The sequence below is a fragment of the Myxine glutinosa genome, chromosome 2 (genome assembly GCF_964187855.1).
Source record: "Myxine glutinosa chromosome 2, kmMyxGlut1.1, whole genome shotgun sequence".
In the NCBI taxonomy this organism is placed as follows: domain Eukaryota; kingdom Metazoa; phylum Chordata; class Myxini; order Myxiniformes; family Myxinidae; genus Myxine; species Myxine glutinosa.
The window spans coordinates 67994885-68016535 of NC_136262.1; the positions used below are offsets into that span (position 1 = coordinate 67994885).

A 21651-nucleotide genomic window follows, 5' to 3' on the forward strand; every position below is an offset into this window, starting at 1 on the left:
CTCCAAGTGCAAAGTGATCTGCCACCAGCGCCACCGAAACTTACTGAGATCTTCAGATGTAACTGCAAGGCGGGGTGCAGCACCACTAAATGTACATGCAAGAAGCATGGCCTTGGCTGCTCATGGATATGCGGAGAGTGTAAAGGTTTGAGTTGTGCTAACTCATCAACACTGGAGCTCGATGACGAGTGACATCCAACAACTGGTAATTCTTCCAGAAATGTGCTAATCATATTCAATGACCCTGAAAACATGGGTTTGGACACTTAATTTTTTCGTGATTGGATACTTAGATACAGAATTACTGTGGAAAATAGATTTTTCCTAATGGGGGAAGCTAATTTGCATATTATGTGAATTTGACACCTTTCCACCAAATATATTTTGGTATACTTTTAGTATGGTGTTGATGGTATATTTGTGAAATGCACTGCAGTTAAATTTTGTTGTTGCGATTAGTGGTGAGTCAAGCCACTACTTTGACTGGACTATAAACACACATTGCATCAGCAAAAAATTGCCATATGCAGGTCAATGTTAGGAAATCTAAGATATTGGGGATTGGTGGGAATATTATATGCTGGGACTTTAAATACAAGTGGCAGTTTTGGAACATGCAACACAGAAACATATAGGGGTTGTTGTAGAGAGAGGGTGAAGCATTCAGAACAGTATCAGGCAGCAACGGGAAAATATATTTTAGGATTCTGGCTTTTATTCATGAGGGCATAGTTTATATCTCTTATATATCTTTATATCTCTTGGCTAACCCCTGCTCTTGCAGGGAAAATGGCCTTAAAATGCATGTTGTGTTGTTGTATAGTTTATATCTCAAAGGAGGTCGTATTTATATTATTCAGGAATTTATGAGACCTCATCTTAATTGCGTTTAATTTTTGTCACCTTTTTTTTTCTTTTTTCCAAGCACATTGCATTGAAGTGATGCATACTACCAGATTGATGTCACAGCTAGACAATAATCTTTGGAAACAAAGGAGGGACACTAGACTTTTTACTTAAGAAAGGAGTCCATTACAAGGATATCTCCTTTAATTGTTTTAAATGATGAAGGCTTTGACGAAATATATGGAGAAAAGCGTTTTACCTGGTTGACAACAGCTACAGGGAGCCTATCTTGATCAGTGGGCCTAGGAGAGATAAGACAGTGGCAAGACAGGGATATTTTACATATTCGTTCATTATCTCCGCTACTGAAGGTGGAGGGAAGTTATGTTTTCACCCCAGTCTGTCTCTCTGTTTGTGTGTCTGTCTGTTTGTCTGTCTCTGAGCAGGATATCTCAAAATGTTAGCGACAGATTCAGACGAAATTTGGTGGCCAGGTTGGGTGTGTGACAAGGGTGAATTGATTAGATTTTGGTGAAGATCTGGATACGAGATATTTTTTAATTTCTTAAGTGATTCCTCACCATTGAGAGGGCCAAAAAATTATATAAAGCACTCGCCGAAAGCACTCGGCGTTGCCCGGGTTCTTTTTGAATGAATTTACTACTGTAATAAAACTTTTACTTGCGGCCATAGAAGATTGACTACTATAATTCAGCTCAGCTTTTAATTGCTAAATGGGCCCAGCCCAGCCGAGGCGGCCTCGACCGGCCTCGCCACCTAGCCTATAACCTTCCCGGGGCCGTCCCGACATTTTTGGTTCTTTTTGAATGAATTTACTACGATAATTCAGCTTTTACTCACGGCCGCAGAAGATTGGTTACTATAATTCAGCTCAGCTTTTAATTGCGAAATGGGTCCAGCCCGGCCGAAGCGGCCTCGACTGGCCTCGCCATCAAGCCTATAACCTTCCCGGGGCCCGTCCCGACATTTTTTGTTTTAGATTGTTTTAGATGTCCCGACATTAGTTACTATGCGATTTCATACGATTTCATAATGTTTTACATACACTTATGACAGTATCTGAACTAAGATCAAAATTCTGCTCTGTCGGAGGGTTCTCTTGAGAGCTTGACAGGCAGAGCGTATATACATGGCAGTGACGTCATTATGTGCACTCATTGAAAGCTGGAGAACTGAAGATATATTTGGATTGGTTGCTCCCGGCTGCATCCAGGCGATTCCATATAATGAGTGGATACCAGAGATAATGTGCCATGTGGCAGATGGTACTTATCGCTCTCATTAAGGTACAGCATGGCTGGGTGGGATACCTTAATGGCGGTTCACCACTGACGGTATGAAATCGCATAGTAACTGGTATATAACCGAAAGGTTTTCAGAGTCATAAGTGTATGCAGGACTCACTGCGTTGCCCTGATGAGCCCCAAAAGGGTGAAACCAGGTCGGTAACTGTGAGTTTTACATACACTTATGACAGTATCTGAACTAAGATCAAAATTCTGCTCTTAGTCAGGTTCACTATGTTAACAAATATAATTTCGTTCAAAATGTTGGTAGATTAGCAAAACTATACATTTTTGGAATATTCAGAGCATGAGGAATCCAAAAATTAATGTTTACATTTGCGTAGACACCTTTGCGAAAATGACACTCAGGACAGTGATGAATATAGTCAGGTTCACTATGTTAACAAATATAATTTCTTTCAAAATTTTGGGATTAGCAAACCTGTACATTTTTGGAATCTTCAGAGCATGGAGAATCTGAAAATCAATGTTGGCATTTGCACAGACACCTGCATGGCCGCCATTTTGGATTTTTAAAATGGCCACCATAAAATACATATTTTGCGTGATCTCAGCTTCTAGTCAACCAAGAGACTCAATTAAATATGCTAATCCTATGTTTTCTGGGTCAAGGAATCCAATAAAGGCCTCAAAATAGTGCTCAGGATTATAGAAAAGCAACAAACAAAGGTAATTGAAAACCATTGTCTTTATATTTGTGATATAACTGTATTACATAATACATGATATTGCAAGTCCTTTGAAGTTATAGGTTGTTATAGGAAGTTACAGGTAGTATCAGATTGAACTATAAGTCCTATACACAGGATCTACGAGGTCTATACCATTCAGGAATATGCTTTTACAGATCTTCATCACTGTCCTGAGTGTCATTTTCGCAAAGGTGTCTACGCAAATGTAAACATTAATTTTTGGATTCCTCATGCTCTGAATATTCCAAAAATGTATAGTTTTGCTAATCTACCAACATTTTGAACGAAAAAACATAGTGAACCTGACTATCTGTCGGAGGGTTCTCTTGAGAGCTTGACTGGCAGAGCGTGTGTACATGGCAGTGACGTCATTACGTGCGCTCATTGAAAGCTGGAGAACTGAAGATATATTTGGAGATATATATATATATATATATATAATAAAATATATATATATATATATATATATATATATATATATATATATATATATATATATATATATATATATATATTTATATATATATATATATATATACATATATATATATATATATATATATATATATACACACATATATACATACATACATACATACATACATACATACATACATGCATACATGCATGCATGCATACAGTCACGTGAAAAAGTAAGTACACCCCATGTAAAGTTTTGACTTTTTTAACATATTTCAACATACAGCTATTTGATCTTCATTTCAACAATATTGACAGATAAAGGTGATATAATATAACAAATATCATGAAACATTTACATTTTGTAGTCCATTGTATAATTTAAATAAACATAAATGCAAATTTCGCATGTGGAAAAAGTAAGTACACCCCTACATTTATCACTACTTCAAATACCTAAAATTAGAATCAGGTGCACCAGCTCAGGTGCAAATGATTATAACATCGTTAGAGAGGATCTTGGAGGAACCTGTCTTATTTAAACCTCAGACATTTCGTTTGGTTTGCTCTTTGTTGTTGAAGTGTGCGGCATCACCATGCCTAGATCAAAAGAGCTCTCTGAGGCCTTCAGAAAGAAGGTTGTAGATGCCTACGAGTCTGGGAAGGGTTTTAAAAAGATCTCCAAACAATTTGAAATCAATCATTCGACTGTCCGGAAGATCATCTACAAGTGGAGAAGATTCCAAACAACTGCCAACTTGTTCAGGCCAGTCCGCCCCAGCAAATTCAGCCCGAGAGCGGACCGCAAGATGCTGAAAGAAGTCTCTAAGAACCCCAGAATTTCATCACGGGACCTACAGGTAGCTCTTGCCACTGTTGATGTCAAAGTGCACGAGTCTACCATTAGAAAGAGGCTGCACAAATTTGATCTACATGGGAGGTGTGCCAGGAGGAAACCGTTGCTGTCCAGAAAGAACATCAGGGCAAGACTAAAGTATGCCAATGAACACCTTGGCAAAGACCAGCACTTCTGGAACAATGTGATCTGGACAGATGAGTCAAAGGTAGAGCTATTTGGCCACAGTACCAGAAGACATGTTTGGCGAAAACCAAAGACAGCATTTGACCACAAGAACCTGATACCAACTGTAAAGCATGATGGTGGAAATATTATGGTTTGGGGCAGCTCTGTTGCATCAGGACCTGGGCATCTCACCATCATAGAATCCACTATGATTCTTCATTGTACCAGAGGGTGCTTGAGGATAATGTGAGGCCATCTGTCGGAAAGTTGAAGCTCAACCGAAGGTGGACCTTGCAACATGACAATGACCCGAAACATACCAGTAAGTCCACCAAGGAATGGCTGAAAAGGAAGAAATGGAGGGTTCTTGAATGGCCAAGTCAATGCCCGGATCTAAATCCCATCGAGATGTTGTGGGGGGATTTGAAACGAGCTGTGCATGCAAGAAACCCCTCAAACATCGCACAGCTGAAAGAATTCTGCATGGAGGAGTGGGCAAAAATTTCTCCCAGTCGATGTCAAAGACTTATAGACAGTTATAAGAAACGCCTACTTGAGGTTGTTTCTGCCAAAGGGGGCAATACCACCTATGAGAGCCAAGGGTGTACTTACTTTTTCCACATGCGAAATTTGCATTTATGTTTATTTAAATTATACAATGGACTACAAAATGTAAATGTTTCATGATATTTGTTATGTTATATCACCTTTATCTATCAATATTGTTGAAATGAAGATCAAATAGCTGTATGTTGAAATATGTTGAAAAAGTCTAAACTTTACATGGGGTGTACTTACTTTTTCACACGTGTGTGTGTGTGTGTGTGTGTGTGTGTGTGTGTGTGTGTGTGTGTGTGTGTGTGTGTGTGTGTGTGTCTGTGTGTGTGTGTGTGTGTGTGTGTTTTTGAGTGGTGTATTGTGTTTTGCCGTCCCTGCTGCCTGTGTCGGCTATGTCCCACTTTGTCTTTGTCCTCCTCCCAGCATCGGTGTCTCTCTGGTGTATTTATGCATGAGAGGTCCGTATGCCTATGGTAACGCCACAGTCTCCTCTGGCAATGGTGCCCTCGTTTGGCCAGTGTGCCAGGCCTCCAGTATTCGCCTCCTGGCCCGGTTCGGAGATGCCGCCAACACATTCACATTGTCCCATAGAGGAACATGGCCCGCCCTTATTCCATGCTTGGCGATAGCAGATCTTTCTGGGTGATTACACTCAAAGGCCTTGTGGTGTTCATTAATGCGCTGGCCTAAGGTTCTTCCAGTCTCGCCTATGTATTCTCCACCACAGTCACATGGGATGGTGTATACCACACCGGTGCAATCATTATTTAGTCTTTTGTCTTTGACCTTGGTCAGTGCACGTCTCAAGGTGTATTTAGGTTGGAAGTTAACCCTCACCCCGACCGGTCTCAAAATCCTGCCAATCCTTTGAGCTACTCGTGGCACAAATGGTAGCACGCAGAAGCCCTTAGGTGGTTCCTGTGGCACATCCTGGGTTCTTGGAGCTGCCAGTACCATTTCATTTTTTGGGCAGAGGTGGTCTGGGTTGCCATTGGCTTTCAATACCCATTTGAAATGCTTGATCTCTCTCCTTTTGCCCTTCAAGGTGGACGGTATATTCCTTGCCCTTTTTACGAGTGTATTCACCACAGCTCTTTTGTGGTGCACTGAATGGCAAGACATAAAATCGAGGTAACGCTCAGTCTGGGTGGGTTTCCTATACACTGCGGTACTTAAGCTTCCATTGAGGTTCCTCCTCACCAAGACGTCCAAAAACGGAAGCGACCCATCCTGTTCTTCCTCACAGGTGAATTTGATGGAAGGAAACGTTCCACTGATGCTCTCCTGGATTGCATTAACAGCCGTGCTGGGGCAGATGACAAAAGTGTCATCGACATAGCGGTACCAGACACGTGGCTGTGTTGGGAGGGATGGGATGGTGCGTGTCTCCAGCTCTTCCATCACCATATTGGCAACCACCGCAGACACCGGGGAGCCCATCGCAGTGCTGAACACCTGTTTGTAAAATGTGCTGTCAAAGACGAAATAGGTGGAAGAAAGACAAGTGCTGAGGAGGTCACATATGTCATCAACATTCAACTTGTCGGCGGCCTGTTTCCAGCAATCATCCTCCATTAGCCTCTGTCTCACCACATCAACCACCAGGGTTGTGGGCACGTTTGTGAATAACGAAATGACGTCAAAGGACACCATGGATTCGTGTGGATGGATCGTGGTGTGTGTTATTTTATCCACAAACTCGGAGCTGTTGCGCAATCCTCGGTCGGTTTTTCCCACGAGGTACTTTAGTATATCGGCCACGAACTTTGACAATGCATATGATGGTCTATTAATACACGACACGATGACCCGTAATGGAACGTCTTCTTTGTGAATTTCTGGTAACCCATACACTCTGGGAGCGACGCCGTTGCTGCTATACAATCGCTGGTAGTTTGTGCTCGATAGTCTTCCTGTTCTTTTTAACCTTGCCAGCAGCGAGTTTAACGTGCGTTCTTCCTTATTAGTTGGATCCTTCGTTATACGTTCATAGGTGTTCGTATCATTCAATAACTCATGCATTTTGTCCTTGTATGTCGAGCGGTCCAATAAAACTGTCGCCCGACCTTTGTCCGCCGGTACAACCACAATCTCGTCCATCCTGCGCAGCTCTTGCAACGCTCGTCGTTCCACTGAATCCAGGTTAAAATCATTTCGGTTGCGGCGGGGTGGGCGGAGTGAAACTGCTGCCACACGTGACCGAACCTCGTTCTTGACGTCATCCGACAGTTCCGTGATGGCGGTTTCAACTCGTGACATGATCACATCTGTCGGTATTCCTTTTGGAGTGACCGCAAAGTTAAGGCCTTTTCTTAACACACTCATATGCGAGTCTGTGAAATGTTTACCGGAGAGGTTAACCACGCATCGGTCCTGGAGTGAATCGCTGGCGTTTCCATCGTGCAACAGTTTTGATTGGCAGGATTGGCAGTATTTTGAGGCCGGTCGGGGTGAGGGTTAACTACCAACCTATATACACCTTGAGGCGTGCACTGACCAAGGTCAAAGACAAAAGACTAAAGAATGATTGCACAGGTGTGGTATACACCATTCCATGTGACTGTGGTGGAGAATACATAGGCGAGACTGGAAGAACCTTAGGCCAACGCATTAATGAACACCACAAGGCCTTTGAGTGTAATCACCCAGAAAGATCTGCTATCGCCAAGCATGGAATAAGGGCGGGCCATGTTCCTCTATGGGACAATGTGAACGTGCTGGCGGCATCCCCGAACCCGGCCAGGAGGCGAATACTGGAGGCCTGTCACACTGGCCAAACGAGGGCACCATTGACAGAGGAGACTGTGGCGTTACCATAGGCATACGGACCTCTCATGCATAAATACACCAGAGAGACACCGATGCTGGGAGGAGGACAAAGACAAAGTGGGACATAGCCGACACAGGCAGCAGGGATGGCAAAACACAATACACCGCTCAAACACACAAAACACTTGCAACATAAGCCGATCATGGGTCTATGGTCACGAGGTCTCGCAGCACAGCTTTGTGATTGGTTGATAGAATAGGCCCACCCCTCCCCCCCAGGTATATCTGGGAGGAGGTGAACAAGGGAACTTCTCTTGATGAAGGCTAGTGGAGGCCCAGCGCATGCTGGGTTGCTGGCCGAAACGTTGAGTTTTTTTAAAGACAAAGCTATAGGTTGGAGAAAGGAAAAATGGATGTCGTGCATATATATATATATATATATATATATATATATATATATATATATATATCTGTATATATAAATATATATATATATATATATACAGTATATATATATATATATTTATATATATATATATATATATATATATATATATATATATATATATATATATATATATATATATATATATATATATATATATATATATATATATATATAGATCCATGCATGCACATTAAGTGTGTATATATATATATGGTCATGTGTGGAGGTAGATGTACATGCTGTCATATTTGTTAATAATTGTTGATTGGTGGAAGTGTTGACATGGTGACCAACCAACCTTATCAAGAAATGTTGATTTCCTTCTTTTAAAGTCTAAATCAAAGATATCACTTCACAACATCCAATTATTCTACACTCATAAGCATTGTTGTTCCCGTCCCCACCATTAACACATAATTTATCGAAAGTTATTTCAACCAAGTGGACACAACCTTTCATCAGACTTGCAAAGCAAAGCAACATTTTTCCATTTGATGCTTTTTTTTTCCTTTTTTCCTTTTTCCCTGGTGCAACGTTTTCCCAGCACACTTTCTGCTTCAAGGGCATTTGAAGTTGAATGCTTTCCTGCAAGAAGTGCTGTTTCTGTCATTGCTTTTAGTACCACCAAAACCCATTTCCATTGGTGCCCAGAGTCATAATTGTTCAACAAATATAACTGCTTGAAATCGCCAAAATTGTGACAACCACAGAGCAGATAATGCAAAGTGCAACTAACTCCGTTTTTGCCAGGATATCTTGCCTCCTGCCCTTCTAAAAGGGCATTTCAGATCTCAGGACACATGTTCGGTGTAAGTTCCTGACAAAGGCCACTCTTTTGCTGAAATATTTGATTTTCTGAGCTTTTGCTCTTTGACCAAAATCTTGAGTTTTTTGTGCTTTTACATTTGCCATTCCATGGGTTTGGTGATTGTGGACTCTCACAGATGCAATCTGTTCATTGACTTTAGGAATTGCTTGTATTTGGATTTTTTGTTTGTTTTTACTGCAGTTGACATTGCCAGATGGTGATTAGCTCAAGCGATGGGAGACTGTTGTGATTGTGTGCACGTCATAATAACAGCCCTGGGTAAATTCCCAGGTGATTAATCAAATGAATCGGCCACATTTGACCTCCCCCCCTCCCTTTCCAGCATCCTATCATTCTGTTGGCAGAAAATGGTCCTTATGCCCGGCTTGCGTTTGGTTTGATCGAATTGCTTAAAAACCATTAGATGACCTTGACAATATTCCCACATTATCGATTCGCATCCGTGCCAAAATGGTCGATGTTTAAATTCCGACTTTCAGGACAGGTTGTTGATGACCATTCACAGTACAAGATCAATAGGTTTTTCCTGCTTGTAATGGTAACAGGTAACTTTCTTCTGCCACTGTCGACCATCCTCCTTTCTTGGCAGTCCTTCAGTGCCTGTGTTGTTGGTTGTGATTTTTGCTTTTTTTCTTCCTTTGCTGTCCCTGCTCTGCACATAAATTTCTAGTTATTTTCTTTTTTGTTTGTGGGGTCATGGAAAAATGTCCTCACCACAGAATAAAAAGTCAACACTTTTTATTTCATTTTATTATTTCATTTTCCCATTTTCAACTTATTTAATTTTCCCATTCCAAAGAAAGGGATAAAAAAATTCAGGTGGCCGGTCTTGCACGAAAAATTGTGCTGTGCATGTGGGTGGCACACATTGCACGCCAATACGGGATCAGGAACTCATGCCCGTGAAGTGCAATCTGCAACAGCAATCCCCTTAAGTGGCTTCACCAGTTACTGAAACATGCAGTCGAATCTGCCCCAGTGGGCTTCACAGATAGAATGCAAAGCTTGCTTTCCTGGCCCTTCAATTAGCACTTGGGGAGAGTTTGTTTTCTTGCCTGCAGTGTACTACTGCACGATTGTGCACAGGGCTGAATTGGGATAAACTCGTATAATTCGATCGCTCTTTAAGGTTTCTCACTATAATTGTCGTGCACGAGAATGCAAAAGGTGAAACGATGAATGACACCACTTTTGCCCTGCACACTATTGTGCACTACATTACATCTCACTTTCCCTCATGCACAGCAAGCTTGGCTTGTTTTACTCAACCTCCCAGGAAAGCTCTCACTTGCTTTGTCCAGATTTTGAGTGGTCATGAGACTGTTTGTGATGATTTGCCTCACACGATTTTAACTTCTACAAGCGTTGCTCAAATGAGTGTACGGAAACTCATTTAGGTGGAAGTTTAAACATCAGATGAGTATTTGTATTCCTTTGTATTAGTAGCTAAACAGGTACCTTGCACAGCAATAAAATGTACAGAATTGTATGTGTGCTGAAGCTTACTGGAAATTACTCGAGATAGGATAATAAATGATCCCCTGAAATGACCCGCCCTCCTCTACCACAGAGTTATCCAGTGAAGATGGCTGCCTATTTGGGCATACTTGGTCGCTTACTCGTCCAGGCCCGGGAGGTACTATCTACTCTACTTACACAAATGGCATTTGAGGTTGGGCAGAAGGTATGTGTAAAACATCAACTATGATCGATGTGCATTGTACATGATGGATAAATGTACACTATTTAGATCACATGATGGGTTCGACTTTTGACAGTGAATGCTGTTGTTGTCTTTTGAGCTGAGCTTCTATCGATAATTAATTGGCCAATAAAGGAGTAGTGTATGAGCTTGTGTGGCTTCATTTTCAAAAAATATATAGCAATGTGTATCACTAAATCGAAAGCAATGCACATTACTAAATCTATAGTGATGTATATTACTAAATCTATATAGTGATGTATATTACCAAATCTATAGCAATGTATATTACTAAATCTATAGCAATGTATATTACTAAATCTATATAGCGATGTATATTACTAAATCTGTAGCAATGTTTATTACTCAATCTACTACGAAGTATATGAGTAAATCTATAGCAATGTTTATTACTAAAGCTTTAGCGACGTATATTACTAAATCTATAGCAATGTATATTACTAAATCTATATAGCGATGTATATTAATAAATCTAAAGCGATGTATATTACTAAATCTAAATCGATGTTAATTACTAAATCTAAACCAAATGCAAATTACTAAATCTATATAAATGTTTATTACTAAATCTATATAAATGTTTATTACGAAATCTATAGTGATGTATATTACTAAATCTATATAGCAATGTATATTACTAAATGGATAGCGATGTATATTACTAAATATATAGCGATGTTTATTAGTAAATCTATTGCGATGTATATTGCTAAATCTATAGCGATGTTTATTACTAAATATATGGTGATGTTTATGACTAAATCTATATAGTGATGTATATTACTAAATATATAGCGATGTTTATTAGTAAATCTATATAGCGATGTATATTACTAAATATTTAGCGATGTATATTACTAAATATATAGCAATGTATATTACTAAATCTATGGCGATGTATATTACTTGGCCTTTTAAAATGCATGTTGTATGGCGATGTATATTACTAAATCTATATCGTGATATATATTACTAAATCTATATAGCGATGTATATTACTAAATCTATTGCGATGTATATTACGAAATCTATTGCGATGTTTATTACTAAATCCATATAGCGGTCTATTTCTAAATCTATATAGTGATGTATATTACTAAATCAATAACGATGTATATTACTAAATCTATATGGTGATGTATATTACTAAATCAATAACGATGTATATTACGAAAATCTATATAGCGATGTATATTATGAAAATCTATATCGCGATGTATATCACTAAATCTATATAGCGATGTATATGACTAAATCTATACCGATGTATATTAATAAATCTATATAGCGATGTATATTACTAAATCTATATAGTGATGTATATTACTAAATCTATACCGATTTATATTATTAAACCTATATAGCAATGTATATTACTAAATCTATACATAGCAATGTATATTACTTAATCTATATTGCGATGTATATTACTAAATCTATTGCGATGTATATTACTAAATGTATTGCAATGTATGTTACACATGGAGATGTATACAAATAAAGATAAATTTTTTGAAGACAACCAAGATAGCTGCTTCACCTTTCCAGGGTCTTGTTTTGGGAGACACTATAAACGTACATCTCCAATACAGCCCAATAAGGCCTTCACAAACATTATGGTTTCTTAACCTTTAGAATCAAACAGGACATGGACCACACTTGAAGCTTGATTATTTGTTTATTTATTTTTTGATTGTTTATTCTTTGCAATACATACACCAGCATAATCAGCTTCTCTCTGGCAATGCTTACATCAGTAATGTCAATGATCTATGATTTTTTTTGTGATTGCAACAATGAGGTCATAGTACCCCCTTTGCTTAAGCTGATCAAATCCAGTGTCATGTACAAATTAATTTATTTGACTTTTCAGGTTGAACAAAATTTATTTTATGTCAATCACTTGTCACCATAATGAAATTAATAATAATGACTAACCCTTATATGATAATTTATATCACTGATGGCTTTGTTGACAATAAAGTTTAAAAAAAAAATTATATGAATGTGTTTTCAATTTCCAAAGGTTTGTTGTATAAAAGTTACTTTTTAATCACTTTTTAAAGCATTGTGATCCTGCCTGTCTGTCTGTCTTCACTTATATATTTTTTGCTTGAATTTTTTTTTCTCTACAACTGCTTATCCGATCGATGCGAAACTAAACATAGGAGGGACTCCCTCATGGAAAATATTTGAATATTTTATTGATAACGCTGATGTCATTGGTTACATGGTCATTGGTCACTGCTATAGCAGCTATATTGGATTACAGGAAAAAAAATTGGACATCATCTCGGAAACCACTCAACGAAAAAAATTGAAACGTGGCATATGTCATCAACTCCCCATAGGGCATATAGGGTAATAACAATGACATAATCAGTGAAGTGGTACTCCGGCCATAATTATGGACAGGCGGCCATATTGGATTGAAAATAAAAATGTAAAAACTCTTTTTCTCCAGAACCACTTAGCAGATTGATGTGAAGCTACATACATATGATTGACTAGTCATAGGAAATATGGTTTGAAATTTTCTTCATATTCCTCTTTGTCAATGCAATTTAGCCTTGATGTCCACAAAAGTGGTCATTAAATATCCTAATAATCAATCATTAAAGCTTCAGATAATGGCAATCTATGTGACATAATAGGATGCATGCATGATGCAGGTATATGGGTATTAATAGGAGCATGTTCAGTTAATGATGTTCAGCATGAGCACGCGGGGCGAGACTGTGCACTATACTGAGTGCCGTTGTCGTTAATTACTTGAAAACTGTTTTGATCAGTGCATGCTGACCTTGTGAGTAGTTTGTGATTCTAGCCCCAAAATGTCTTTTTCAAAGGCAGAAGAATTGCTGGGGAAACTGATCGATGTATGGGTGGATAAGCTCGACAACATCACCCAGCCAGAGCGCCGCAAACTGTCTGCACTTGCCGTCGCCTCGCTACTACCAAGTCATAGCAGGTGTGTCACTTAAATAAGCCATGGTGCACACTGGTGGATGAGATAATGAGAAGTGAAAACATGGGGAGCCATGATTTACAATCTGCAAGCTGTTTATGCTGACACTGCAGATCTTCTGCTGTAACCGATGATAGGTGTCTTTCCATTGCAGCCGTACAAATGACCCATTTAAATCAAAGATATTCAAGAAGAGATGTTAAGTAATTTCTATCTTACGTTTAGATGTGTTGTGTTGCTTGTGTTTAGATGTCATGTGTTGCATCATCATGTGTTGCGTCATCTCCGCATCACATCAGCTGGATTGGCTGCTGCTGCTGCTTGGATGGCGGATTTATGTGACGAAAGCACGGTTTTTTACCGTCTCACTTGGAGTGTTTCATAATAAAGCAAAAATGATTAAAACTTTTGAGTGTTGGGAAGCTGCCTGGAGCATTCTTTATTCAAAATAATCTGGACACGAGGGCTGTTCCACGACAATATAAAACCTTGAACCTCGAGTCGAGTAGACCTCACGCTCATCTTGCAGAAGTAAAAAAAACCTTGACCTTGTCTCCTTGCCGCCTCATCGACCTCATCGTCCGATCGCCTTGTCGACCTCATCACGTCGTTGAGCGGACTTTGCGCATGTCTTGCTGCAGTAAAAAAAAACAGACTGCAAGCTCGTCTCGCCGGGAGGCTGGATATCGCTGCCATTCCGAGCTCGCTTTACACGTGGTCTGTCGCTGGCTCTCGGGGTTCGGCCAACTCTTCCAGATATTCGCTCATGTTGAGAGCCAGAGCAGAAGCAGCTGAGGCCTCTGTCAGAGCTGCCATGTGAGGTAAATGAGACAAAGCTCAATTGATAGCTGCACAGCAATGGAGTGATCTCGAGCACTAAAAGATGCAGCAAGCATTGATAGCTGTGCAGAATTTATTAACAGCTGAAGCGGGATGAAGAAGCTGCCACAGCTCAAGCCCATTTGGAAGCTATTTCTGATGCTCTATGTTTTTTGTTTTTTGTATAGAGAATCAAGTCTCGTGTAAGAGCTAACACATTCTACATGAGAACAGGCACAGACCCATAAAACATACAATAAATAAAGGGAGCGGGAGACAAGAGGGGGAGAGAGAGGAAAGCATACAAGCACAGCAACAGAAGAGAACAGGGACATAGGTAGATCTGTCGAAGGGAGGGGGGGTAGAAAAGATCAAGGTTTTAGATGGGGGAAGATAAGAGATGGTGGTGAACAGCTGTTTTAAAGACCTGGAAGGAGGAGTTTGGGTTGAAGAGAGTTTGGGAGTTTGTTCCAGAGGTGGTGGAAAAGAGGAATGAAAGAGTGAAGGGGAGCAGAGGGCCTTGATTTTGGCAGTTTCACCAGAAGAGTGTTGCTGGCAGATCTTTTGCATCCTGCAGGAATATATGGGGGACAGAGCAGGGGGAGCTAGGCCAGAGAAGAGTCAGTAGAAGACAGAAAGCCCACCAACCTGCATGCGGTGAGAGAGAGAGAGAGAGAGAGAGAGAGAAAGAGAAAGAGAAAGCCTCAGAGCCTCAGAATCATCTTCATCACTGGAGATGACAATGATTCTGAAAGCCGAGCTAGGTGTAAGGCAGGATCACCAGCCCAGAGGGGAGAGCAGTATTTCATTGAGCTGCGGATGAAAGCTTTGTATGTAGTGAGGAGCTCAGAAATGCCCAGAAAGGACTTCGCATGACGGACGATACCCAGACGACGACTGGCTTTGGAGGCAAACTTGGAAATGTGGTTTTCCCAGGAAAGATCATGGCAGATAGTGAGACCCAAAAGCTCGAGTGACAGAACTTATTTGAGAGGATTGTTGAGAAAGTAGATGGGAGGGTTGTCCAGGCGGTCTTTACGGAGAGGCAAAGTGAGAGTGTGAGATTTGTCAGGATTGAAAGACATGTTTCACCAGTTTGTGATATTGTCCAGGTCTGCAGAGAGTGAAGAGGCTGCTGCCTGCCGATCTGGGGGTTGAGATATGGAGCGGCAGAGAGTGGAGTCATCAGCAAAGATATAAGATTTTCCAGAGAGTTCTGGAGATCATTGATGAAGACCAGTGAAAGCACAGGGCCCAGAACACTGCCTTGGGGAACTCCAACCTGAACAGGAAGGGGAGATAAGAGAATTCCATTCAGGGCCACACGTTGACGGTGACCAGAGAGGAGTGTCGGCAAGCCATCTGTGGAGGTTTCCATCGATACCATAGGAGGATATTTTGATGAGCAGGGCGGGGTGCCAGACCGCATCGAAAGCACGAGATATATCAAGGGAGACCACTCTGATTTCCTGTTTGGCATTGAGGGCCTTCATCCATTGTTGAGAAAGCAGAAGCAGCATGTCCAGAGTAGAATGATGTGGTCTTAATCTAAATTGATGATCCGAGATCAAGCCATTGGAGAAGAGGACAGATTTAATATCAGAACTTATGATGGATTCTATGACCTTGCTGATAATTGGGAGCAGGCTGATTGGACTGTGGTTGCAAGAATCTGTTTTTGCACCTTTGTGTAAAGCGGTAATCTTGGCTGATTTCCAAGCTGATGGCAGATGACCTTGAGCAAAAGAGAGGGTGAAGAGAACAGAGAGAGGATGAGATAGAGCTGCAGAGCAGGATTTTAGGACCAGTGGGCTGATGCCGTCTGGTCCAGTTGCAGAATCAGAGTCGAGGTTTGACAGAAACTTCTCCACCTTTTCAGGAGAGAAGTACGCTGAGTCCAGGACCAACTGGGTTTGACTGGGTAAGGTGGGTACATGGAGCGATGGGTTTGGGACACAAAATTTGGGACACAAAAAACAAGATTTTGAGGCAAACACAGAGTTAAGGCATTCGGCTTTTTAATGTGCAGTGTCAGCTGTGTAGCTATTTGAGGTAAAGGAGGGGATGGAAGGGGAACAAACACCAGAAACAGATTTGACCAGACACCACCAGTATTTGGAGGAGGGAGACAGGTTTGAGAGGTCGGTCTTGAGAGTAGAGAGATATTGTTTTCTGGCTCTCCTGAGGGTCGACACACACTTGTTCCGAGCTTTGTGAAAGTAACTGAGATTACCTTCAGTTGGATTTGCCTTCCAGAAGGCAAAGGCAAGTTATTTCAGGGCAACTGCCTCACCACAAGATTCAGTGTACCAACCGCATTATTTCTCACCAAATCCAACTGAAGACGAGATGGGATAAATCTGTGTATGAGAGAGAGCAGTTTACTTGGGAAGAATTCCCAGGATTGGTTGATGTCGGAGGCAATAGAGATGGGAGACTAGTCCAGATGGTTGATGGCTGCTTGAAGACCATGCCAGTTGGCCTGATTGAAATATGAGACCCGTTGACGCTGAGGAGGCTCTCTGAGAATGGCCAGAGAGATGTACACTTTAACAAGCAAATAATCAGATGAACCGATTGGAGCAGATGAAGAACAGCAGACATTTGCAGGGAAGTTAGTCATAACCAAGCCAAGAAGAGAAGATGCTCCGTTGACTGAGATACGGGTCAGGAAATTGACAGATTGTGTCAGTCCCAATGAGTCACAGAAGTCCTTTGCTGTGGTGCCCTGGCTGGTGCGAGAGGTACCCACACCCAGACAGCTGGCCTGATGACAGCTAAAGTCACCACAAATGAGGAAGAGAGAGTTTGGATGAATGGATAGAAGTTGGGCCATGGTGTTAGACAGCAAGATTTAAATGGAGTCATCACTGTTTGGTGAATGGTACAACACACATAAGAACAAAAGGTGGGAGTAGAGGTGAAGCCATAGCCAGAGGTACTTCTGGGGTGGAGAGAGGGCAGTGCAAGGAGAGTGTTGGGGAGAATCTGACTATATTTCGGCAGCTGGATTAGCTACACCTGCAGAGATCGTTGGAGTGCTGTTATGCAGGAATGCCACGTTTCCCCCACCATCCATTCTATCTAAAGGCGATACTGAAAGTATTCCACAGGACACCCGGGTACGTACTGACCCAGCTATCTCGCTCGAACCAGTGTCATTTCAGGCAGACCCACTTTCACCAGCCGCCAACGCTGCAGCACCAACATCCATGGAGAACTCATCGACATCAATTGTGTCCAACAGGCAAGTTCTGTCTGCTCAGTATAACACGATGTCAGCTCCTACCAGATGCCAGATTAACAGGTTTACGGACATTTGTGGTAGTAGTGGATCCAGAGGAAGGTCTTGTTCCAAAATGTGTTTTGTGAAGGTATTTGTCGATGGTAATCCTTGAACCTTTCTGAAAACGTATTGCTGTGTTGAATAACAAGGCAAATCAGTCTCTGGGTCGCTGCGATCTTTGACTACTTCAACGTGCCAAATACTCCAGTTCCCTATGAACTCAAAACATACTCTGGAACTATGGCAGTCAGTCGTTGGTATGTCAGGAATATAGTCATCAAATTTCTCCATGGAAAGGCCAGGCTGCCGCTCCCGGAGCTAACCCAGTGTAATTCTATTCCTTGTAATTCCTCCAAGATTCCAACACCAGAGGTTGCAAGGCTCCACTCACATATATGTTCTATCACTGAAATGTTTCCAGAGCTTGACCCAGAAGCGACCATCTTGCTGTTAATTGGACAAGATGCGCTTCAGTTGCTTAAGGTCAGAGAATCTCGGAATGAACCACCTAATACTCCATGGGCACAGCATACAGACATTGGATGGGTGATAATTGGCAATGCGAATCTTGACATCTGGGTGACAATCTGGACAGCGTTCATAGGGAGCGAGACATGGGTCATGAATGTAGAGCAGCAATGAAGGCTGGAAAGGGTGGAAATGCGAATGGTTCAGTGGATGTGCCGAGTATCGTTGAGAGAGAGGAAGACAAATGATGAATTGCGAAAGATGATGGGAATAAGAGCCTGTGATTGATGCTGTGAAGAGGAACAGGTTGAGATGGTTTGGTCATGTGTTGAGGAAGGATGAAAGTGACTGGTTGAGAAGAGTGATGGAAATGAATGTAGAAGGAAGTAGAGGACGGGGAAGACAGAGAAAGACTTGGCTAAAGATGGTGGAAGAAGAAATGCGGGCAAGGGGGTTAACAAGGAGAGATGCAGAAAATATGGCAAAATGGAGAAGATTGTCATGGGGACCGCAAGGCTAACCCCCGCTCTAGCAGGGAAAATGGCCTTAAAATGCATGTTGTTGTTGTTGTTGTTCATAGCCTTGAGTGAGTGGAGGCCTATCATACTCACAGTATCGACGATGGAAGACCATCAATCTGCTCGCCATTCCCTAATTGTGTCGCAGTCAAGGATGTTATCCTACCAGATTGCCACAGTGGCAGTGGCCTGCATATGCGGGCCCCTCTGTGCTTGCATCTGTGGGGCCCTCTCCGCCTGCGTCTGCCGGCCCCTCATCACTTGCATCTGTGGGCTCCTCTTGCCGCTTCCACCTGCAGGCTCTCGCCACCTCCATCGAAGGGGTCTCGCCTCCTGCATCTGCAGGCCGCTATGCACCTGCATCTGCTGGCTCTATTGACACATCATCGGGACATTGCCTACCGCAAACGGTCGGGTTCGGAATGTGCAAATTCACACCATGAAGGATGGCAATCTCCATATTTACCTGCAACCCGTACCTGAGGTCGAATGGCTTATACCAGCAGAGGAGGAGTGAATTCCTTCACTGTGTTCTATGGATTGTGGATTTCATTTTCTTTTTTTCTTTTTTAACTGTGTTCCTATCCGTTAACCATAGTCTGTTACATGAATTTAGTAACCGAATATGTTGTGCTATGTAGTCAGTTTATTATTTTGGCAATGTTCCAAGCCAAGGTAGCTGCCCTATTTCTCATATTAACGTAATTATCTTCACTCAAACAATTGTGGTAGTTGTTCATATGACAAACAAGGCGAGGAGTGTTCTGTAACCGAGCTGGTAAATGCATATTTATGCTTCACCCGTGTTTGCCTCATCGCATGTTCATGTTCCTCCCATGTGTTGCGTTATCTCCCCGTGATATCCGTGTCATATTCGCTGGATCGGCTGCTGTGGTTTTGTTGGTGGACTTGTGTGACAAAAGCACGGCTTTTTTACCGTTGCACTTGGAGTGTTTTATAATAAAGCAAACGTTATTTAAAACCTTAGTGTTGGTAAGCTGCCTGGAACGTTCTTTATTCAATCTGCGGAGATCATGTGGCCGTTCCAGGATATCCACGACATGGTGGGGTGGTTTAATATGATACGGTTTGAGTATTTTGAAACAGTTTAATGGGCTATCTCAATAGTATCTCACTGTTTTTTTTTATAGTAGCGGAACAAATCATCTGTAATTGTTTTTTATGGACAGAAACCCATGTGGCCCGTTCCCATCAAAATATTCTCTTTCGCCCATGTCCCCTTACAGAGGTGAAGGTTTACTAGTCTGTTGATGCCTGTAAACTGCTGACTCTTTTGTTTGTTTTCCCCATGTATTTTTCAGCACCATGCACGATCGTTTTTGCAGCATTGTCAACATCTGTGTGGAAGCACTACATGATGTAATGATGGAGGATCCAGAGGGAGGACCCAACAAAGAGTAAGAATCAACTTGTGTTATGATCCTTTATGGTGTTGGTGACAGTTGTGTTGGTGATACAACATTCACTTTGTGATTAAACGTTGCAGGTTCAAAATGCCCACACTGCAGTGTCGTCATATCACCAAAATACCAAATTGTTCTGAGCTCTTCCCTCAAAACCAAACAGCAGAAACTTCAACTAGAGCATCACTCGGTAGAGCACATACCTCCACCAAACTGAACAGTTTACGTTTTGTAGCCCACTGATAGTCTGGATCTGCATCCGGACCTCAACGTCAATATAATTGCTTTGTTCTTGTCACCTACCCAACTCTTCCACCAAGTTTTGCCATAATCTGTCCACAACGTTTTTGAAATATCATACTAAATATCATTATTGAGGGGACATGTAATAATTGGGGGTGGGAAGAGGACGGCGGCGAGACCTGTGGCCCGGGGAGGGGTTTGGAGACCCCATGTATTAAAAATACCTCTTGCCTAATAATTCAAAACACCTCACTGCACTGGAAAACGTGGGAACAGGAATACCCTACTGTAGCGTATAAAGTGAGACTTGTAATACACTCTCCCACTTGGAGCGGCACTACACGATACACAATGCACATTTACATGGATAATTCTCCTCCCCCACCCCAAGACCACCGGCAAAGATGAAAACATCCCTACACACGAATTGGGGTCATGCTGATCCTATGTAGCAAGTCAGGATGCCATCAGCCCAGAAATGTAGAAGGATTAGTGCAACAAACAAACACACACACACAGGTCTGTGAATTATTATCCTTCATTTCCTAAAATATTTACAACACAGTAAACACATGAAGAAGAACCTCCTGTAGGCTGACGTGTTCCTATGACTTCATCATTCAACAATCACAGTTTATCACCATGATAACGAAATGGAGGCACACCAATAATGTAGTGTTGTAAGACATTTATTTTATAATTTTCATGATACTAAACTTTATTTAACAATCGGTTCATCAAACGACATTAACAATGATTTTACCCGTTGGATTTTTTAATAACTGTATTTTCTTGTTGCGCAACTGCCTATTCGTCATTTTCTGGCTTGCACTTGGCATTGTTGACTTGCACTCAAATGAGTCTGACCAAATATATTTGGATTCCTTTCGTTTTTCTTGAATGACCTCGTACTTGTGAGATGCTCAGTTGCAAGTACCAATCAGTTCCAAGGCATCATTTTCTCTTCACCATGGCAATGAGAACCATTGCTGTTGAATGATGGCAATGGCATGATTGTCGGGAATTATGGATTAAATGTTGAGGATTGCAGGTTCACATTAAAGGTAGACTGAACTCGGCATTCAAAACTAGGAATGATTAGATCTGATGATCATTAGCAAATTTTTCATGTCTTTATCTAAGCCAACATGACATGAAGAGCAGTGGCAGCTTACTGAATCAACTTGTATGCTGTCAGCCATTGTGTTTCCTTTGTCAGTCCATGGTTTGCTGCGAAATGCATATTTGTCGCATCCTTTGTTCACACATTGTTCAGAATGGTATTGCC

At 41.4% G+C, this 21651-nt stretch overlaps 1 protein-coding gene across 2 annotated transcripts in view; it reads left to right on the forward strand.

The window, feature by feature from the left end:
* IPO11 (importin 11) overlaps positions 1-21651 on the forward strand; it is a 326013-nt gene that overhangs the window by 259760 nt on the left and 44602 nt on the right. For both annotated transcript variants that reach the window (XM_068108036.2, XM_078773404.1), the window contains exons 26-28: positions 10485-10598; positions 13487-13608; positions 20019-20114. In XM_068108036.2, the coding sequence (XP_067964137.1) occupies positions 10485-10598; positions 13487-13608; positions 20019-20114 (332 nt within the window). The remainder of the gene's footprint in view (positions 1-10484; positions 10599-13486; positions 13609-20018; positions 20115-21651) is intronic.